The 20990-nt window shown below is 36.7% G+C and overlaps 1 protein-coding gene across 2 annotated transcripts in view; it reads right to left on the bottom strand.

Annotated features, from left to right (window-relative positions):
• Nucleotides 1–1367: 1367 nt before the first annotated feature.
• The window catches only part of anchor (integral membrane protein GPR155 homolog anchor), a 267223-nt gene continuing 247600 nt past the window's right edge, over nt 1368–20990 (bottom strand). For both annotated transcript variants that reach the window (XM_067139331.2, XM_067139332.2), the window contains exons 13-14: nt 9524–9664; nt 1368–3184 (exon numbers count right to left, since the gene is read on the bottom strand). In XM_067139331.2, the coding sequence (XP_066995432.2) occupies nt 2983–3184; nt 9524–9664 (343 nt within the window). In that variant the 3' untranslated portion in view covers nt 1368–2982. The remainder of the gene's footprint in view (nt 3185–9523; nt 9665–20990) is intronic.

The following is a 20990-nucleotide window of genomic DNA, read 5'->3' as shown; positions in this document are numbered from 1 at the left end:
TTCCCGGGCTAGGTCCAGGTATTTCACCCGGTCAGTTGGGTCCCTAAATCTTTGCCATCTTTTCCTATAGGCATTTTAAATATGGATCAAATCCTTGAGGAGATCCAGTGTGGTGTTGTCTTGGGTGCCTTGGCGGTACTGAACCCACGGCCGGACTGCAATCATAGTCATTACCCAGCCAGGACCCGTTTCCAGCACCGTCTGCAGATTTTGATGACGGTCCAGAACATTATTATTATTGTTCTGGACCCCACAGCAAGATGCAAGACCGCTACTTGACGGTAAATTACATCTGCTGCCATTGTCATTGCCGACAATGTGACCAGCACCATTGTCGCGCATAGGAAAGTGTGCAGGATTTCTGGCGATACGAATGATATACAGTAATTCCGTGCATTACTGACTTTATTAAAGAGGTGAACAATTGCACGGTCAATATCATTTCTATCGTTTATTACAAATGTGTTTAAATTTGTATTTATATGCCAGGAGAATCTACTCTAATCTAACTTAAAGTTCTCCAAAGAAACAGATGGCTCTTGAAAACGAACCCAGGAAAGATTAAAAATGATCGGTTTATGATCAGAATAAGTACATTATGAACAGTAAAATCAATTGGTCTCAACTCCTTTTTCACCCCACCGCCGTTAAGTTGATTTACCCCCCACCCAAAAAAAGAAGACATGTTTCATTATGTTTCAAGGAGATTCGAAATACCAATGTTCACGTCTGTTACCTTCAGTTTTGAGATATAAGTATCCCCATAAAAACAATTCACTTTTTTCACTTCCTTTCAGTCGCCCCTTAAGTGAATTTTCCGGCAAAAAATACTAGTTTCTTTAATAGTAAAGGATCTTCTAAATACCAATTACCACAACTCTAACATCTTCAGTGTTTGAGATATGTGTCCTCATAAAAGGAATTCAACTCCTTTTTACCCCTGCCCCTCAAGATGATTCCCCCCCCCCCCCCCCAAACAGGTTTTTCTTTGTTTTTAAAGGAGATCCAAATACCAATTTTCACGTCTATAACAACTTTAGTTTTATTAGATGTAAGTATCCTCATACAATTAATAATAATAATAATAATAATAATAATAATAATAATGCTACTTGCTTTACGGTTTTCGGAGACGCCGAGGTGCCGGAATTTTGTCCCACAGGAGTTCTTTTACGTGCCAGTGAATCTACCGACACGAGGCTGACATATTTGAGCACCTTCAAATATCACCGGACTGAGCCAGGATCGAACCTGTCAAGTTGGGGTCAGAAGGCCAGCACGTCAACCGTCTGAGGCACTCAGCCCAGCCCTCATACAATTAATTCAATGAATTTTACAATTCTTTCACCCCCCCCCCCCCCCCGCCCTTCATTGGATTTTCCGAGAATACATGTTTCTTTACTTTTAAAGCAGATCCCAAATACCGATTTTCACGTCTGCAAAATCTTTCGTTTTTGAGATAATAGTATCTTCATACAAATAATTCAACTAATCCTTTAGGCGGATTTCCAAAAAAAATACTTATTTCATTATTTTTAAAGGAAATTCCAAATACCAAATTTCATGTCTGTAACATCTTCAATTTTGGAGATATCAGTACCCTAATTAAAAGAATTCAACCCCATTTTCAGTCACCCAAGTGGTTTTTCAGAAAACAAAAAATACACGTTTCTTTATTTTTAATAGAGATAAAAAAATACCATTTTTCACTTTGGTAACATGTTAAGTTTTTGAGATATAGTGTAGAAATGCTCATTTAAAAATTTTTCCCTCTTTTTAGTTCCCCTTAAGTGGAGTTTCCAAAAACAAATCACCTCTGTTTCTCTACTGTTACAGGAGTTTACAAATACCAATTTTATGTCTGTAACATTTTACGTTTCCGAGATATACTGTAGATATAGTCTTTCTAAAAATTCACCCCAATTTGTCACTCCTGTTTAACCCCCAATAACTGGACTTTCCAAAAACAAAAAATACGTGTTTCTTTATTTTAAAAGGAGATCCCAAATACCAATTTTCAGGTCTGTAATATCTTCAGTTTCTGAGGTATAAGTGTCCTCATTAAAGGCATTCAACCCCTTTTTCACCCCTCCTATTGGGATTTTCTGAAAACAAAAAAATATGTGTTCCTTTATTTTTAAAGGAGATTCTAAATACCAATTTTTACATCTGTGAATTTTTAAAGTTTTGAGATATAGATACACTCATTTTAAAAATTCACGCCCCGTTGATTGGATTAAAAAAATACACATTTCTTTATTTTCAAAGGCGATCCCAAATACCAATTTTCAGGTCTGTAATATCTTCAGTTTCTGAGATATAAGTATCCTTATTAAAGGCATTCAACCTGTTTTCCACCCCTTTTCACCCCTCCTAATGGGATTTTCCAAAAACAAAAAATATGTTTTTCTTTATTTTTAAAGGAGATTCTAAATACCAATTTTTACATCTGTAAACTTTTAACGTTTTGAGATACAGATACACTCATTTTTAAAATTCACCCCCCTTTTCACCCCCTTAGCGATGGAATATCCAAAAATTCTCCTTTAGCGAGTACCTACATTGTAACATAAATGTATCCTCAAAATTTTATTTCTTTATGTCCAGTAGTTTTGGCTCGGCGATGATGAGTCAGTCAGTCAGTCAGTCAGTCAGTCAGGACAAGTTATTTTATATATATAGATATATTTAAGCTTTTTAGTGCATAGAAGTCCTGGCACCATAACCAATCAATGGCTTGGATGTCAAACTGAAATATACAGGAATCCATGTAGGGAACAAACACAAGGTTTTTAACAGTAGTTTCATAAAGCAAAATCATACACAAAACATTTTGTACAATTAAAAACATACTAAATAAAACTTGGTGTTTCACCTTCGTAAATGATTAAAAACCCTGTACAGTTCTTAAGCAGCATCAACTGCAATAGTTAATATAATGACAGGTAATGTTCAACTGCAGACAGTAAATTAATCTTCTGTTTATTTGTCCATGTTAAACTTATAAAGAAGAGAACGGTCATGAAAGTGATGGATCTCATCAACGTGTTTCAGAACTTTTCCCTCCAATAACAGTGAAGCATAGTGAACAGCATCTGCTCGATCTTTGGCCAAACCCATTTTCAGTAGCCAATCAATCATGGCCGTACCTGTAAATACCTGGTTGTGCTGCTTCAGACGCCACCTAAAAATGGAAAGAAAAGTTAATAAAGCAATAGCACATACCCCATTAGTTTATACATAATGGAAAAGAATAAACAAATGCAAATAAAGTTATAGAGGAAGATATATTTGACTTGATTCCACTACTTCAAAATTTATCAAAGAAAATTGATGGAAAAACAATGGAAGTGTGGACAAGCTATGATAGTGATATTCATTGATTAAGGGAAGTGTCCCAGAGCAAAAGTGTGTGAAAGTCTGGTACAGAAATGAGTACAAAAATAAAAAATAAAAAAGGAAGTAGCTGCGTTAAGACCTAAGTGGACAGAATAGGATGGTTCAAAACTGAAACAGGATTTGGACTGGGAAGGGTACCCTACTGTCACATTAATTTTTTATTTTTTAACTATTAGTTTTATATCATAACAAGACAGACAGACGTAACTGGGAAAGAAGCAACCATGGCCTCAACTAAGGTGCAGCCCCAGCATTTGCCTCATGTGAAAATGTGAAACCAAGGACAACCATCTTCATTGCTGCTGACTATAGGGTTACGATCACAGGTAATAAATTTCATACTATTCCACATTGAAGAGCAATGTAATGTAAAACAAAAGCTATTCAATACTATTTATTGTAACCTTAAAAAGTTACATATATTTGATGAAACTAGTTTCGTTCTTGCTAGAGACCATCATCAGTCAAAATCAATAAATGTTAAGGCAAGACATGAGTTATAGATACAATTTATGGAGCAGAAGTCCAATACAGATTTGGCCTAAACCTAACATAATTGACAACATAATAACCACTACGGTACAAACTGAATTAGCCATAAATAAACTACCACTCAGCATCCAAGATGAAGTTAGATATGAAGCGAAAAAAGAAATTAGAAAACCTCCTTAATCCATTCCCATTAATCTTAATAATAACCAAATTAATAAAGATAATAATTTCACACATAAACAAATTCACAATCTCAGAAAGAAAAACCCCAGTGTTAACTCAAACAAATAATAAAAAATTCATCTTGTACATTAACAAAATATGAATGTAATTCTCTCATCAACACGAATCCTGGCCTACCCACGGTCAGAGCACTTACAAAAATCCATAAAGCCAGCATCCCTATTAGACTGATAATTACAGACCCAGTCCTTTATATAGAATATCACAGTTCATTCAGGGATTCCTAAAAAGAAATGACCATTTTCTAGCCAACAAATCTGTTAGGAACAGTGAAGAGCTAGTTGACAAAATCAACCTTTTTAAAATTAAACCTAACCACTCCATCCATTCGTTGAGTATCATTAACATGTATCCCAGCATCCCCATATCTGAAGTTTGTTCCATTATAGAAAAGAATCTGACAAAATACAGTAAATTAAGTAAACCTGAAATTCTTGAATTTACTTCTATTTTAAAATTTGTTTTAAATAACAATTATTTTAGTTTTAACAACACAATATACCGATAGGATGGTCTAGCGATGGGGTTGCCAGCCTCAGGAATCTTAGCTGAGATCTACCTTGATAATTTAGAACATACCAGAATTTTTAACAGTAATATTTTCAACAACATTCAATTTTGGGCCAGATACATAGTCGACACTACCATCACCATTTCAAACTTGAACACACTTGATCCATATATCAAAATCACTCTAGAATCAGAAACTGAACATAAAATCAATTTTCTAGACTCAAGACACCATAATTCCCTTAGTTACAAAATTTATAAAAAACCTACACAAACCATAAACACCATTCATCAAGACTCTTTACACCCACAAGTCCATAAACGTACTGCCTATTACAGCATGGTTCATTGTGCATTCAATATTCCAATGTTAAAAAAAAAACCTTATCCATGAATTAAACACCATCAGAAACATAGCCAACGCCAATGGATAAAATAAACATTTCATTGAAGGTATAATAAATAAAGTCAGACACTGACTTTCCACTACCCTCACTAAAGAAGAAAACACTAACATACCCTTATTTTCCACTTTCACTTTTAATAATCCAGAGATACACCAGATTACTAACATTTTCAAAAAACATGATATAAAAATATATTTTAAAACTGCATCAATTGTACAAAACACAAACTCAATTAATAATAAATTCTATACATCAGGTGTTTATATGCTTAAATGTAGTAGCTGTCCATCCACCTATATTGGCCAAACAGGTAGAAACTTTGACACGAGGTACTTACAACATGTAAATTCATGTAAATATAATAGATTGTCAGCTATGGGAAAACAGGTCGAATCGTCTCTATCATTTCTTTTCTCTGTTGCTGTTTATTCTTTTCTTGAATACCTGTACAGATTTTGGAAAAGGATCAAACACTTCCCCAGGTAAACTGTTCCACTCCTTCACGCCTTTCCCAATGAATGAAAATTTACCCCAATAATTTCTGCTAAAATCTCGCCAATTTTATACTTGTGATCACCCCTGCCGATATAATTATTTTCCAACTGAAGCCTCTCATGGATTTCTCTCCATGCTTCTTCTATATAAGCTCTATATAATCCTATAAGTCTAGTTTTCTCCCTTCTCTTACTTAAAGCATCCCACCCAAGTTTCTCCAACATTTCTGATACACTACTTTTTCTCCTGAAATCTCCTGTTACAAATATTGCTGCTTTCCTCTACACACCATCTATTTCTTTTATTAGGTATTCCTGGTGAGGAACCCAAACACTGTTTGCATATTCCTATAATGGACGAACCATACTTAAGTAAGTTTTCTCTTTTTATTCTTTATTGCATCTTTTAAGTAGCCTCATTATGACATGTAACGATCTGTATGCTTTCCCAACAACATCATCAACATGACCCTTTCAGAGCAAATTACTTTCAAATCTCACACCTAAGTATTTGCACTTGCCATCTTTTGGGACAATTACCTCATCCAAAGTATATTTAAATTCAGTTTTTAAACTCCTGTTTGTAAATGTTGTGACAATTGATTTGCCTCCATTAGTCTTCATATTATTCTCTTCAACCCATTGTTGGATACTGTCAAGGTCCCTGTGCAATTCTGTACAATCCTCTATGTAATTTATTTCCCTATGTACAATTATATCATCTGCATACAATCTTATTTTTGATGTTATATTGTTCCCTAAATCATTTGCATATATTGAGAATAGTAATGGGCCAATTTTACTACCCTGTGGAATTCCCTTCCAAACTTTCTCTTCCTGTGATACATAATATCCTGCTTACTTTGACTTTTTGAATGTTTGAATTTAGAAAATAATGTTCTTATCCAACATGTAACCCTTATGTCCAATCCTATTCCCTCCAGTTTCTTTAATAATATTCCATGTTCCACTCTGTCCAATGCCTCAGAAAGGTCTATGGCTATGCAATCTAACTGGCCTCCCAAAATCCAACTTGATCTGATATGTCCTGCTGAAATCCCACCAGTTGTGCCTCACAAGAAAATTGCTTTCTAAATCCATACTGGCTCCTCATGAACCAATTTTTATCTTCACATACCTCTCAAATATATTTTTCTATTAAACTCTCCAGTATTTTACAAACTATACTGGTCAGGCTGACTGATCTGTAGTTCTTAGGTTTCCTTTTATCACTCCTTCCTTTATAAATTGGTAGTATTATAGATTCCTTCCATTCCTTTGGTATTACACTATTATTTATGATATAGTCAAAGAGAAATTTTAAATAAGGCACTATGTACCACCTCATTGCCTTTAATACCTCCCTAGTAATTTGAACACTCCCTGCTGCTTTTCCTTGCTGAAACAGTTGGATTTTTCTGAAAATATCCTCATTTGTGAATGAGAAGCTTCTTGTTTCCTTATGACTCTCTCCTTCTCTATCTTCTGTTTCGGTTTCCAACTCCCGACAATCTTCTACTGAAACTATGAATTCCCTACTCAATAGATTTGCTTTCTCATTATCTGTTAAAAACTGCTCGCCCCCTTCTCCTGCCATTGTGGGAATTTGGATTCCTTTTCCCTTTTCATTCCTAATATATGAATACAGCCTTTTCCATTTCCCTTTATGGTCATTACCCTCATGAAGTACGCCATTCATTTAATTTTCTTTTTCTTCCTTCTTCACTCTATTAAGTTCCTTTATTAGCTGTTTTCTAGTTTCTCTATTCTCCCTACCCTCTTTGATTTTCCTGTTTACAATTGAATGGATGAAAACCATAATGGTATAAGTAGCATTTTGGTCATTCAGAGAAAAAGGCATTTAAACATTTTAACACTCATATAAAGCATGTTGTTTGGAGTTATACCACCCATCACTAAAGCGCAGAATATTACCGCTATCACTTGTATCTCTTTGCTGGTGAAAGGATACATCCTCCCGGAGTTACATCCTGCACTTAACTCATTTTTTAAAAAAATGTCACTTGTACCGTTATGGTTTTCATCCATTCAATTCTACATTTCCTTTTTAATTTCCTTATTTTCTTTGTATAATAAACAGGGTCTGAGGTCATTTTACCCTTCCTAACAGATACAAATCTCTTCTCTCCTTCCCAAATGATTCCTTTAAAGTTTGCCCAAAGTGTAACCACATTACTCCCTTCACTTATCCAACAACTGAATTGTGATTTAAGGTAAGTCCTGAATTCTTCAACTTTAGTTTTTCTGTACAATTTCTCATCTTGTGTGACCCTCTTATTAAACTTTTTCGGCACCAGTCCTATATCAATTACTACAGCATTATGGTCACCTATTCCTTCAATTACCTTAGTATTACTGATTATATGCCATAATTTAGTGGCTTTTGAAACATTACCAACAGCAATTTTTACATTAATAGGCTTTTTCAAATGTATGAAATCAGAAAAATATTCATCATTGCATTATCTGTGCAACTACTGCCTAACAACCAATCAATCTGTATTACATCTTTGTTACCTGACTCTATCTCCTTTTGCCCTGTCATAGTTTGGTCTTCTGTTACAAAGCTGTTCATACAGTGTCTACTCTGTTGATAATCTTGACCTCCTTGATACAGACTGTCATTTCCACTCTGTCGGTAACCTTGGCCTCCTTGATACCGACTGTCTCTCGAACCTTGCTGCTCGCCTGGACCACATTACTGTGAACCTCTGCCTTTTTCGGCCTGCTGACAGCCTTTCTTGAAGTGCCCTGGCTTACCACAATCATAACAATCCTGTTCTTGCTTATGTGTACTAGGACTTCTTTCAGTGCAGAAGTATTGAATTTTGCACTCTCGTTTTATACTGTGTCTTTCAAATCTATCATTCTTATCTTGCTTTTTACATATTCGACTCTTTGTTCTTCTTCTTTTAACACACTGATTAAGCCCCCCAACATGACTCAATGACTATGGCAAGGTTCTCAGCATTATCTTTTATTTTTCTGTCACTTTGGCTCCCACAGTTTTCAATTCATTCACAGCTTTCTCAAAATCACTGAAAAATACCACTGTCACTATACTCTTTTAATCTCAATTTGTCTAACTTATTTCTGCAAACTATTTGTAGTGCTGTTGATTCTTTAGACTGGGCCAATGACCTTTGATGTTAGATCCCTTAAAACAACAAGCAAAGCAAGATTCTTTAGAATACAATTCATTGAATTTCTTCATAATTTTGAACGAACTCAAGCTGGTTGTTTGTAATAGCACTGTATATGTAGGTGATGGCTTTCAGATTATTTTCATCCCAATCTTCTTTAGCCATGCCCAGCTTTGACATTGAAATGACTGCAGTACATTTCTTCATCTTTTGCATACATTTGAATTAGTTTCTTCCAGTTCCCATAGTTCTCACCATCAAACACCGGTATTGTAATGTCTGCATTTTCATCTTCACAAAATATTTCCTTCATTAAACAGCCGTTCGTACTTTCCTTCGATTTAACCATGGACTGCTACCATGTTAATATAGAAGGTTCATTTTACAATATTACAAGTTACAGTTCAAATACAATCACTTATTAACTTAATTTAAATACGAAAGACATAATTCTCTACTCCCCTATACATAAACTCTTTTGAAGGTTGGTGGACGATAACAAAAGAGTATTGTACTACTCACATTGTACTGCAGATGGCCCATGAAGACTGTTCATTAATGTTTATGAATAACAATCTCAAAATATAAATGTACTATATTCTAAGAGAAAGAAAATATATAAGCAAATTATAAAAAAGGCTCAGGATAACTTTCAAAAATAGTCATATGTAGTAGGGGCCTTACAAACTTTAATGACAGAAAGAGCTCCACTAGCTACATCTAATTAAAACCCAATAACTATGAAAGTCTTTTCTTTTACAGTCGTATGCAACTTAAAAGAAACTTTCATGGTAAAAACTCATAAAAGTTGTACCTTTTATTTCTGGCAATATCACGGTTACATTTCTCCAGATGATGTGAAACGAACTGATCACATACATGTCGGGTTTCAAAATCTAAATCGTCCCACTCTGGCAGTTTTAATGTGGGTGATCCATACCAAAATCTGCGCCACCTGGAATAATGATAAAAACAAAAATACATATATTAAAATATCATGTAATTTGAATGCAGTATAACACCGCAACATGGCATGGCATAATGAAAATATTCTGTTGTACACACATTCCACTTTTTACTTGATGATCTAAAACATATTATTCTTTTTTTATAATTTGCTTTACATCACACTGAGACAGATAGGTCTTTTTTTTTTCTAGTTGCTTTACGTTGCACCGACACAGATAGGTCTTATGGCGACGATGGAACAGGAAAGGGCTAGGAGTGGGAAGGAAGCAGCCGTGGCCTTAATTAAGGTACAGCCTGGTGTGAAAATGGGAAACCACGGAAAACTATTTTCAGGGCTGCCGACAGTGGGGTTCGAACCTACTATCTCCCGAATACTGGATACTGAACATTAAAATAAGAATAATAGTTAACACCACCTTTCCAATACTTTTCTTTCCTTATATTTAGGATATAAACATTACAACAGGCGTTGTAAGATGGGACATGTTTTGCTTAACTGTCGTAAGCATCATCAGCCAAAATAAATCTTAGCCTAAAGTTAGGCCAGGGCACTGAACCTAGTGTCCTTAAAATATATGGCACCCTAAGAATCAACATTTACATTTAGAAAATCAAATAGGCTTAAAACTAGTGTGAAAAAAACATAGAATGTTACAACATGGCTAAGAGAAAAACACACAATTGTGTTGAAACAGAGGTTAAAAACAGAAAGTACAATACAGAGCTGGTAGTGAAATAATTAAAATCATTAGGATATCATTGCTACCAGTCAGTCAATCAGAATGTTCACACATAAAACAAGAGTGAAAATATATGTGTGTTCATCATGGCTAAGTGAAAAGAACATGTAATCGTGTTGCCAGAGGTTAAAAACATAAGGTACAACAAAGAGCTGGCAGTGTAATAATCAAACTAATTGCTAGTAGTCAGTTAATAAGAATGTTCATACGTAACAAAAAATGATGATTATATTCCTAGTAATTTTTATTTATCATATGCAGATCATTTTAACACCTTACCCTAAGGGCAGCATAAACAGTTTATAGAGCTAGAAGAATGAAGACAACATTATTTGCTGATGATATTGTAATTTGGCAGTGAAGAGAGGCAGATACACATTCAGATTATCATGGACAAACATGTATATGGCAACTGGACTAGAACATGGTAATGGATAATGATTGTTTCAATACAGCAAAATCTGACAATATCAGGATAATACAAGGAGATGATTACAGTCAAAGAGAATGGAGCAAAAGGTTTGTGAGAAGGATCAGTTAAACAGTAAACTTGAGTTCCTAACCAGAATATTCCTAAGCAATCAGCAGCGGTGACTGGGAATTAAGTCTGGAGGGGCAAAAAATATACAGACAACAAAAAGTATATGGTTTAGTGGGATATAGCGGGTGGGCAGGGGGTGGGGGGTGGGAGGGAGGAAGACGGCGTGGTGTATGCTTGTAAACTGGAAAAAAAAACCCCTCCAAAGAGGGAATTATTTATGCTCTCTGAGCTAATTTCCACAGAGAGGTAAATGTTTTACCAACTTAAGTGTGGCAATAATTTGGGATTCTGATTCAATAATAGACTATACAATAAAAATTTCACCAAAGGTACAATTTATACATCTATTAAAATTAAATAGAAGTACGGCGTGATTATGCAATTAAAATTATTTAGTATTTGACTAGGCCTATACACTAAGAAACTAACAGAGAGTAAAGAGACTGCTAGACAGACGAATGTGCGCGGCAAGCCGGTGAATCATACCTCAGTGTTCATGATTTTGGCAAAAAATTTGGTACCCTTTCTCACAGCATATGCAAAGTCCCCACTACTTGCTGTGGCGCTATGCAAATCAGTTAGCCGTGATGAGCGACATTTTGTGCGTATTTCCGCTAATAATTAACGAAAATAAAGTAAAGAATTAACTGATAAGAAAACAGGGCTTGTACAAAGTGCTTTTATAAAAAAAAATTACTCCTATATTCCTAGTTTCAGACAGCTAAAATGGAATAATTTTTTCTCCACAAAGTGGGGGGCAACTGCCCCCCCCCTCGCCCCCCTTTCTCGCTGCTACCGTAAGCAATGGCAATTCAATGAAATAGCTAAATGATGTGCTACATCCTAAGTTGGAAGACAGATTGTCACGTGGTTCTCCTCCCATGAGTTTGTCCTTCTTGTCACACTTACAGCCTGTCATGGACAGGATTAGCAATATTCTCAGAAGGCACAATACCAAGACCAATTTTTTTTGTTTCTTATTTTTACAATTGGCTTAACGTTGCATCAACACACATAGGTCTTATGGTGACAATGGGATACGAAAGGGCTAGGAATGAGAAGGAAGTGCCCGTGGCCTTAATTCAGGCAAAAGTGAAAATGGGAAACCATCTTCAGGGCTACCGATAGTGCGCCCTAATATAGTCATAGACAAAGTACAGTAATGCAAGAGGAAGGATGTGGAAAACAAATGATAGAATATGTGCAAGCAATGTACAAAAATTGTTGCAGCAGTGTTCAGAAACATATGAGGACAGAGTGATTTTGGAATGAAACTGGACAACAATAAAGAAGTGTGCTATCATGACTGTTATTCATAATGGTTAAGGACAAAATTGTGAAGGAGACAAAGGTGTGTGTCGGGAGCAAACAGAGAGGAAGTACAAGGGCAACCGGATGTCATTATCATTCTCCTCCTTTCCCCTTATCCAACTCCTGCCAGGTCGGGGCATTTACGGCACTTCTCCAACTTCCTCTCTCCTTCCAACCATTTCTCTTCCATAATTCTGCCCCAGTCCAGGCTGCTTCTTGCACTCCTCTTTATCGAATTGATCCACCTTGTTCTACGTCTCCCTCTCGCTCTCTTTCCCTCCAACTTCAGCTCCATCATCTGTTTTGGTATTCTTTGCTCCTCCATCCTCTTTACATGCCCAACCATCTTAGTTTACTCCTATCAATTCTCGCATTTAAGTTTTCTATTCCAACGTCCTTTCTCACATCTTCATTTCTCAATTTATTTTTCCTTGTCTTTCCTATCACACTGGCTTGAATTCTACTCTCCTCCCTACTTATAAGTATCCAGGTCTCAGCTGCATTGGTCAATATGGTTGCATAATACTTTGTGTACATTATCTCTTTACCCTTCCTTGGTACTTCATTATTCCAGATGAGGTTTCTTATACTCTGGTAGAATGAATTACCCTGTTGCACCTTCTTGCTAATCTAATGTCCAGTCTTCTATTCTGCATTAATTCACTCCCTAGGTAATTGAAACTGTCAACAATTTCAAGGCTTTAACCACCATGGTCTTACTTTCCTTTGTGCTGGTTTTTGTACCATACTCTTCAATTTTCTCATTCAGTGCATCATGTTCTTGTACTTCTTTGCTGTTTGTTCCCCAGGCCACAATATTGTCTGCAAATAGTAATAGCCTCATCTCCCTATTTCCGTATGCTTCCTTTGTCTCCTTTAAAATTCCATCCATAATCATTAGAAACAAGAGAGGTGACAGCACACTCCCCTGTTCGACTTTTATTTCCAAACCATTTTGCCGTTTTAAACAGAGTCTGTAGGCTGCTGACACATTTTTTTGTACACTGCTTCCACCATCTGTACAGTTTATGTACCCAGCCTCTTTTTGACCATGATTTTCCAAACCTTCTCACTGAGAACACTATCTTATGCCTTTGTTGGACCTATGAATGTTATGACCAGATCCTTTCTATATTCCCAATTCTTTTCCGTTAATTACCTCATGCTGAAGATTGGTTCCACTGTAGATCTTCCACTTCTAGAGCGATACTGTTCCTCTTGCAACTCTCCTATTACCTTTCTTCTCATTCTCCTCTCTAATATTCTTTCCAGAATTTTTGCCACTTGTGATAAGAGTGTGATTCTTCTATAGCTATCACACACTTTTTTGTCCTCCTTAAAGAATGGTATTATTATTCCCTTTTGCAGATTTCTGGAACATGTTTCTGCTTCCATATGCACTTTAACAATCTGTACACAAATTGTAGTTTGACAGGTCCATCAGCCTTCATCATTTCCACATTAATTTCATCCATTCCTGGTGCCTTTCCCATTTTCATTTTACAGACTGCTAATTCCACCTCTAACATTGTTATATCATCATCTACTGTTGAGTCACCACACAGTATTACTACTGTCTCCTCTGCACAATTTCTCACATTCAGCAGTTTATCAAAATACTCTTTGCATTTTCTCTTTATTTCTTCTGGATGTGTTATCAACTCTCCACCTTCCTCTTTCATTGGCTTTGTATAAACTCTTTCTTTCCTATTACTTCATATAAGTCCATACAGCACTCTTTTACTGCCAGCTCCATTCGTTTCCAATATTTGTGTAAATTCTTCCCAACTTATCTTATTTTCTTGTCTTACCAATTCTTTTTTTTTTTTTTTTTTTTTTTTTGCTTTCTTCGATTTTATCTTTATTCAATTCTTGCCATGCTTTCTTCTTTTCTTTCACTGCTTCTCTCACCTTCTCATTCCACCACGGTGTCTTCTTTTCTTTCATTCTCATCAATATTCTACCACAGGCACTCTCTGCTGCACTTATAAACTACCTTTTGAAGTTGGACCATTTATCTTCCACATATCCTACTTCAGTAACTGGAATTTGTTGTTTCAGTCTGTCCAGAAATTCTTTCTGTACATTCTTATCTTTTAATTTGTTGTTTCAGTCTGTCCAGAAATTCTTTCTGTACATTCTTATCTTTTAATTTCCCCAATTTTATTGACCACCACTTCCATTTTCCCCACTCTCATTTTTGCTATCACACCTCTATGATCTCCATCAAATGCTTCTCCTGGTAAAGCTGTTGTAACCATCAACTGCCTGTAACTTGTCCTTTCCACCAGAAAGTAATCAATTACTGATTTTATTCTTCTGTCACCCCAGCCATATCTTGTAATTCTCCTGTTTTTTTAATTCTGAAACTATGGGATGCCCACAATCATTCAATTCCTCTCACAAAACTCAACTAGCTTCTCTCCTTTTTCATTAATTTTCCTATATCCATATGGTCCAATTACTTCTTTGTTTCCCTGTCTTTCTTTTCCCACCTGTGCATTTACGCCTCCCAATACAATCTCTTCCACATCAGTTACCTCCTTTTCTAGTTTCTCCTGGAATTCCTCAATATCCTCCTCTTTGTTCCCTGTATGTGGTACATACACTTTACTTCGTTCCTCATTCTCAGTCTAATTTTCATTATCCTGTTGCTGATGTACTCTACCATATCCACATACTCCTCCAGCTGTTCCACTCCAGTACAGTGTATATCTTTCCTCATACTCTTCTTTCCTTTCCCATTCCATTTAACTTCGCTCAACTCCATGGATGAAAGGATGGGAGGATACCTGAAGATTGGCAACAAGGAAGCATTGTACCATTGTTAAGAAAAAAAAAAAAGAAATATGAAAATTATAGAGGTATAACCCTATTATCACGAGCTAAATATAATGGAGAAAGTTATAGACAAAAGACTGAGGGATATAATGGAAACACAGTTAGAGGAAGAACAATATGGCTTTAGACCGAATAGATTAACAATAGACTTGATATTTACAGTGTGAACGATAATGGAAAAACTTCTGGAAAAGAACAAGGAAATCATCTTCGTATTTTTGGATTTGGAAAAGCTTGCATCCGGGAGATAGTGGGTTCGAATCCCACTGTTGGCAGCCCTGAAGATGGTTTTCCGTGGTTTCCCATTTTCACACCAGGCAAATGCTGGTGCTGTACCTTAATTAAGGCCACAGCCACTTCCTTCCAACTCCTAGGCCTTTCCTCTCCCATCGTCGCCATAAGACCTATCTGTGTTGATGCGACGTAAAGCCACTAGCAAAAAAAAAATAAATAAATAAATAAATAAAAATAATAATAATCAGGGCTTTTTTTCTGGAAAAAGAGGTGCTGGAACTCACAGGAGGGAAATTAAGGAAGAAGACATGAGATTTACCAAACATTTAAGAAAGCATGTAATTTTCATCGAAACCTATTTACATTGAATTCAAAACAATTTCCAAATTTCTGACATGTCATCATCCTCCTCAGTTCATTTTCTGGTCTTGCTTTATGTATCCATGGCTGAATGACGACCTTGTAACAACCAACTTTTGACATACTTCGTTGGTCTCACTTAGTTTACAAAAGGAGTATATTTATTACACCACCTGTTAAGAAAATTTGAGCATATGCTTGCTTGGGACAGTTGTGAACACAAGTCTTCAATAGACTAGACTGTTGGATCAAATACCGTCAAAGGAGGTCCAACAATTCTTATAAATAGTAATGAGGTAATGGTTTTCACTGACAAAGATGATCTTTCTGGAGTCACAATCAAGTTCATCTGAGAAACTCCCCTTTCACACTCACTTGAAGATATAGCTATTGTGTTGAGAGTCCTCCGAACCTGAGAAAGTTTCCTGGGCATTTCTTCTCAGAATTTCAGATGATCTCTGAAGGCTTGAATAGCTTCTCTTTCATTCAGTTGGAATCTTCTTGCCAGTGTGCCTATTTCTGCTTCTCCATACGGAATATTTTCTCTTGAGTTTGTTGGCCAATTCTTAGAATCCAGAACTCTTGCACATCTTGATAGTTCAGTGTCTTTGGAAAGTAATCTTTTCTGTAGAGAAGTTTTAAGTTGTTCATAGAAAGCATTTGGGGAGGTTGGTGGATCATAAATTCTGGGTTTTTTTTTTTTAATGCAATAGAACACCCTTAAACTGTAGATTTGCAGCTGCCTCAAGAGCTTTCTGACAGTAAGGCCCTGGGACAGACCTCCTCTTCTCACAAATATCAACAAGACACTCAATCTTGCTGTGGGCTTTGTAAAGATCAGCATTTCTCTCCTGCAGATCTAAGCTTAGTTCAGACAGTTCTTGCAAAGCATCGTAAATCCCAGATCCAAAATAAATTCCACAGATGTTATTTTCCTGTGAAGACCTTCATAAGTGCATTTCTCCTTCTGTCACAACCATCTTCTGATTTACCTCTTTCAAAATGAAGTACCAGTGCTTCAAAATCCTGCCAAACAGCCAAAACAGTTCTATAGCTGGATGCAATCCACCTTGTGGACAGAATTCTTCCAATTTTTAAAATCTGCATCTCCAGTGTAGCTGCACATGACTGGGGCTGCCTTGCATTCTTTGGAGAGGCATGATACATAACATATAATCTGTCCATAACTCTTAAATCTACTGATGCCAGAAACCACTTTCACAATATCATGTACTGATAATTCCAGTCTATGGCTAGCACAATGCTACAGAACAATGGCAGGAAATCTGTCTTTGAAAAGTTTTGAAACTCCTCCACGTAATCCGAACATTACTGCGGCACCATCACACGTCAGTGAAACTGAATTTTCCTTTAGAAAATCTTCTGTGAACCCTAGTGCTCCTATAGAAGACATCAAGCTTTTGTAAATTCCATTTGCTGTTGCATCATATAACTCAATTGAATCAATGAAAAGGTTGACCGGTTCTGCCATGTTTATTTCTTCAATGTAGGTGTGAACATATACTATCAAGAACAGACTTTTGACTTAGAGTAGTTGATTCATCAAGAATAAGAGAGAACTTGTTCTTTGAATCAAGTACATTTTTTAATCAATCTTGTTCTCATTTCACTGCTTATGTGGTTTACTATATTTATACAGGCATTACTTGAATGCAAAATTCTCCCCATATCAATCCCATTCAATTCTTGTAAATCAATTTCAGTTTCAAAATTGTAGAAAGACAGGTTCTTTTTTGCCACCTTATAATCTGTACGAAATACTTCACAAGTAATTTCCTTTTCTCTCTCTATAGACATACTGTCTCAAGTTTTTCTTTTTCCCCTTCTTCAGTTATTTTATTAGCACTTTTGTGTCCAGCACTTTCTTTGTGGTCAAAAATATTTTTCCTGAGAGATGTTAGCTTCTGTTTACGATTTTCTCCATAAGACACAAATTCACAGTTTATTTACTCTTTTGATAGCCGCATACCCATGTTCTTCTGTATACCTAAACTTCCAACATTTTTGCACACTGAGCAACCTAACTTGCTGTCATGAAAATACAACCAATTGTTTTTCTTTACAAAATCATTCTTTTGCTCTACAGTCCAACAACTAGGCCACAGACTTCAAAATTCACTTTGAACTTTACAGACTGTTATGGAACTCGTCGACACATCTGTTGCTTCAAGTTCCACACTTGAGTTTGATGATGCTCCAGCTTGATGGACTGACAAACTGCTTGGGCAATTTTTGCATTTTGTGGTAGGCACACAAAAATATTCTGAAATTCTTTTCATTCTAGCCTCGTGGTCGACAGATTTAGGTTATGTCTATTGCCGTGTAAGTAGTACAAACTACGGCTGAGAATGCAACAAACACAGGCAATTATCTACATCAACGAACAACAGTATGCTATATTGAGGGCAATCCAGATGAAACGTAACTAGAACTGGGACCAATATACAAAACAGCTACAAAGTGAGCAAAGAAAGAACAAGAAAGAATACCGTATATCCATGCTGCCCACAAACCGGAAGAATGTTTTTGATTTTGATTGATTTTGATTCTCAAAATAACAAGGCGATATGTGATATTTCCTTTTCAATTAAGGTCATTTAGCATGGGAACAGTAGAAATAATATTTTTAAAATTCCTTAAACTGAAAAAAAAAAAAAAAAAAAATCATATTTGAAGTCTAAATATTTCTTAGAGATTTGTATCCATGAAGAGGTTCCGCAACGCCATTCTGGTGCGTTCTGCCAGAAAAAAAGCCCTGATAATAATAATAATAATAATAATAATAATAATAATAATAATTTTTTTTTTTTGTTATTTGCTTTACGTCGCACCGACACAGATAGGTCTTATGGCGACGATGGGGCAGGAAGGGGCTAGGAGTTGGAAGGAAGCGGCCGTGGCCTTAATTAAGGTACAGCCCCAGCATTTGCCTGGTGTGAAAATGGGAAACCACGGAAAACCATCTTCAGGGCTGCCGACAGTGGGGTTCGAACCCATGATCTCCCGAATACTGGATACTGGCTGCATTTAAGCGACTGCAGCTATCGAGCTCGGTAATAATAATAATAATAATAATAATAATAATAATAATAATAATAATAATAATAATAATAATAATAATAATAATAATAATAATGTGAATGAGTGCCTATTACAGTGATGATAACTCTGACCCTCATCGCAAACACATCCAGATTAGAAACAATGTCTTGTCACTTTCAGTCTTTAGGGATATAGATTTCCAAAGAGTTTGAATAAGTATTGTAGAAGGTTTCTTTATTTCATAATTTTTGAAGTGAGTACTGAACCTTTCAATATTTGAGTATTCTGTTTATTGAAACCTCCAATGGCATTCAGATATGTGGATTACCCAAACGTAAATGCAAAAGAATGAATAAATGATAGCGCAGAAGAAAGAAGAATGATTTAAGACAAGAATTAAATGTAATTGATTGCTGAAAATGATAAAATAATGAGCCCAAATTGAATGCCTGAAAATAAAAAATGACAAAAATATTATTTAATAAATATGCATTTCTGCAATCAGAGGGCCATAATCAGGATTTATATAAAAGTTAGCAATATGTATGGTGCACCAGTTAGAAGATAACACATCATCAAAATCTGGGCTCTGATAACGATTATGATCATCGTAGAAAATGTTTGCAATCTGTCAAAGATCTTATTGGTCTAAACTGTGTTTGAATATACAAGTTTCCTTGTTCTGTGGATAGACACAGTTAAAAAAAAATTAGGGGAACACGTTTTTGAACGTATGCCATGCTCCACAAAACAATACCTCACACCTAGGTACCGTATATTACCAACTAAACCTTTATTCCTTACCATTGAAATATACAAAAGAACATTGATGGATTCACGTTAATTTTCAGAACACAAACGGAAATGTCTAAATAGGGGCGAAAACAAAGTGGTAACAGTCCTCCAGGGTGGATTTTTATCACAGTTGGAGAGCTTCAGTATGCTATATGTCCTCCACAAGCATTTATCACAGCTTGGCACCTACGTGGCATGCTCCATATACATTGACGGAGGTCACGTTGCGGTATCAGGTCCCATTCTTTAACGAGAGCCTGTTGAGGGTCTTGGAGAGTTTGTGGTGGAACAGGATGCCCACGAACACTTCTGTCAAGCTTATCCCACACATGCTCGATGGGATTAAGGTTGGGACTCACTGCTGGCCATTCCATCTCTTGAATGTTCAGTTCTCGCAAGACAGCTCTGGTGATGCGCGCTAATGAGCCCTGGCATTGTCGTGTATGAGTACGAATTCACGGCCAACACTGTATGCAGCAACCAACACGTGCTGTAGCAGTATCTGCTCGATGTACCCCACAGCGGTAAGATTACCACGGAAGACGACAAGATCCGTACGGCCATCAATACTGATGCCAACCCACACATCACAGAACCTTGTCCGAATCGGTCGCCTTCCTAGACAACATTTGGTATGTACTGCTCACCACGGCATCTCCATACAAGTTGATGTCCATCACGCTGTGTAAGGGGAGATCTGGACTCGTCTGTGAACAACACAGGTTTCCATTGGCGAAGTTGCCAGTTGACGTGGGTACGGGCAAACAGAAGGTAAGCAGCGCGATGTTGCTCCGTTAAACGGGGCACTTGAACAGGACGCCTGGGTCATACGGACACTTCTCTTAACCTGTTCCTTACTGTCTGGTCAGACACCCTGACTCCAGTGACCCTCCTGAGGTCTTGTTGCAGTTCTCTGGTAGTTGCTGAACAATGCTGCAATGCGTAGATGGTCAGATATTGGTCATCCTGTGGAGTTGTCATGCGTCCACGACCTTGTCCAACCCTCCCTGTGAACTGGTCTGTCTCAATGTAGCGATTCCACAAGCGTTGAATAACTGACGGAAAGACATTGAGATCCACAGCAACACAACAAAAAGTCCATCCTTCCTGGGTCAAAGTGACAGCCCTTGTGACTTGAACCTCGTTAAGATGTCTCAAGGGATGTGCTGGTTGATGTACAATGTGCTCAAATGACTGCAGTAGTCTGTGTACCTCACAACGACACACGGACGCACCGCTATTCACTTTGTTTTGAGGGGTCACTTGACAGTTTAATGCATGGCTACACCTACAGATGGAGTATAACTTCAATTTGACATACTCTGAGTAGCTATGGTCTCAAGGTATGCTGTAAAACTATTGGAACCCCATCTACCAAATTAATGTTCACATAACAGACGTTGCAGAGGTAACCCTCTTATAGGCAG

Source organism: Anabrus simplex, chromosome 2 (assembly GCF_040414725.1).
Source record: "Anabrus simplex isolate iqAnaSimp1 chromosome 2, ASM4041472v1, whole genome shotgun sequence".
Classification (NCBI taxonomy): domain Eukaryota; kingdom Metazoa; phylum Arthropoda; class Insecta; order Orthoptera; family Tettigoniidae; genus Anabrus; species Anabrus simplex.
Note: the sequence above shows the minus strand (reverse complement) of the source record. Positions and strands in the feature narration are given on the sequence as shown.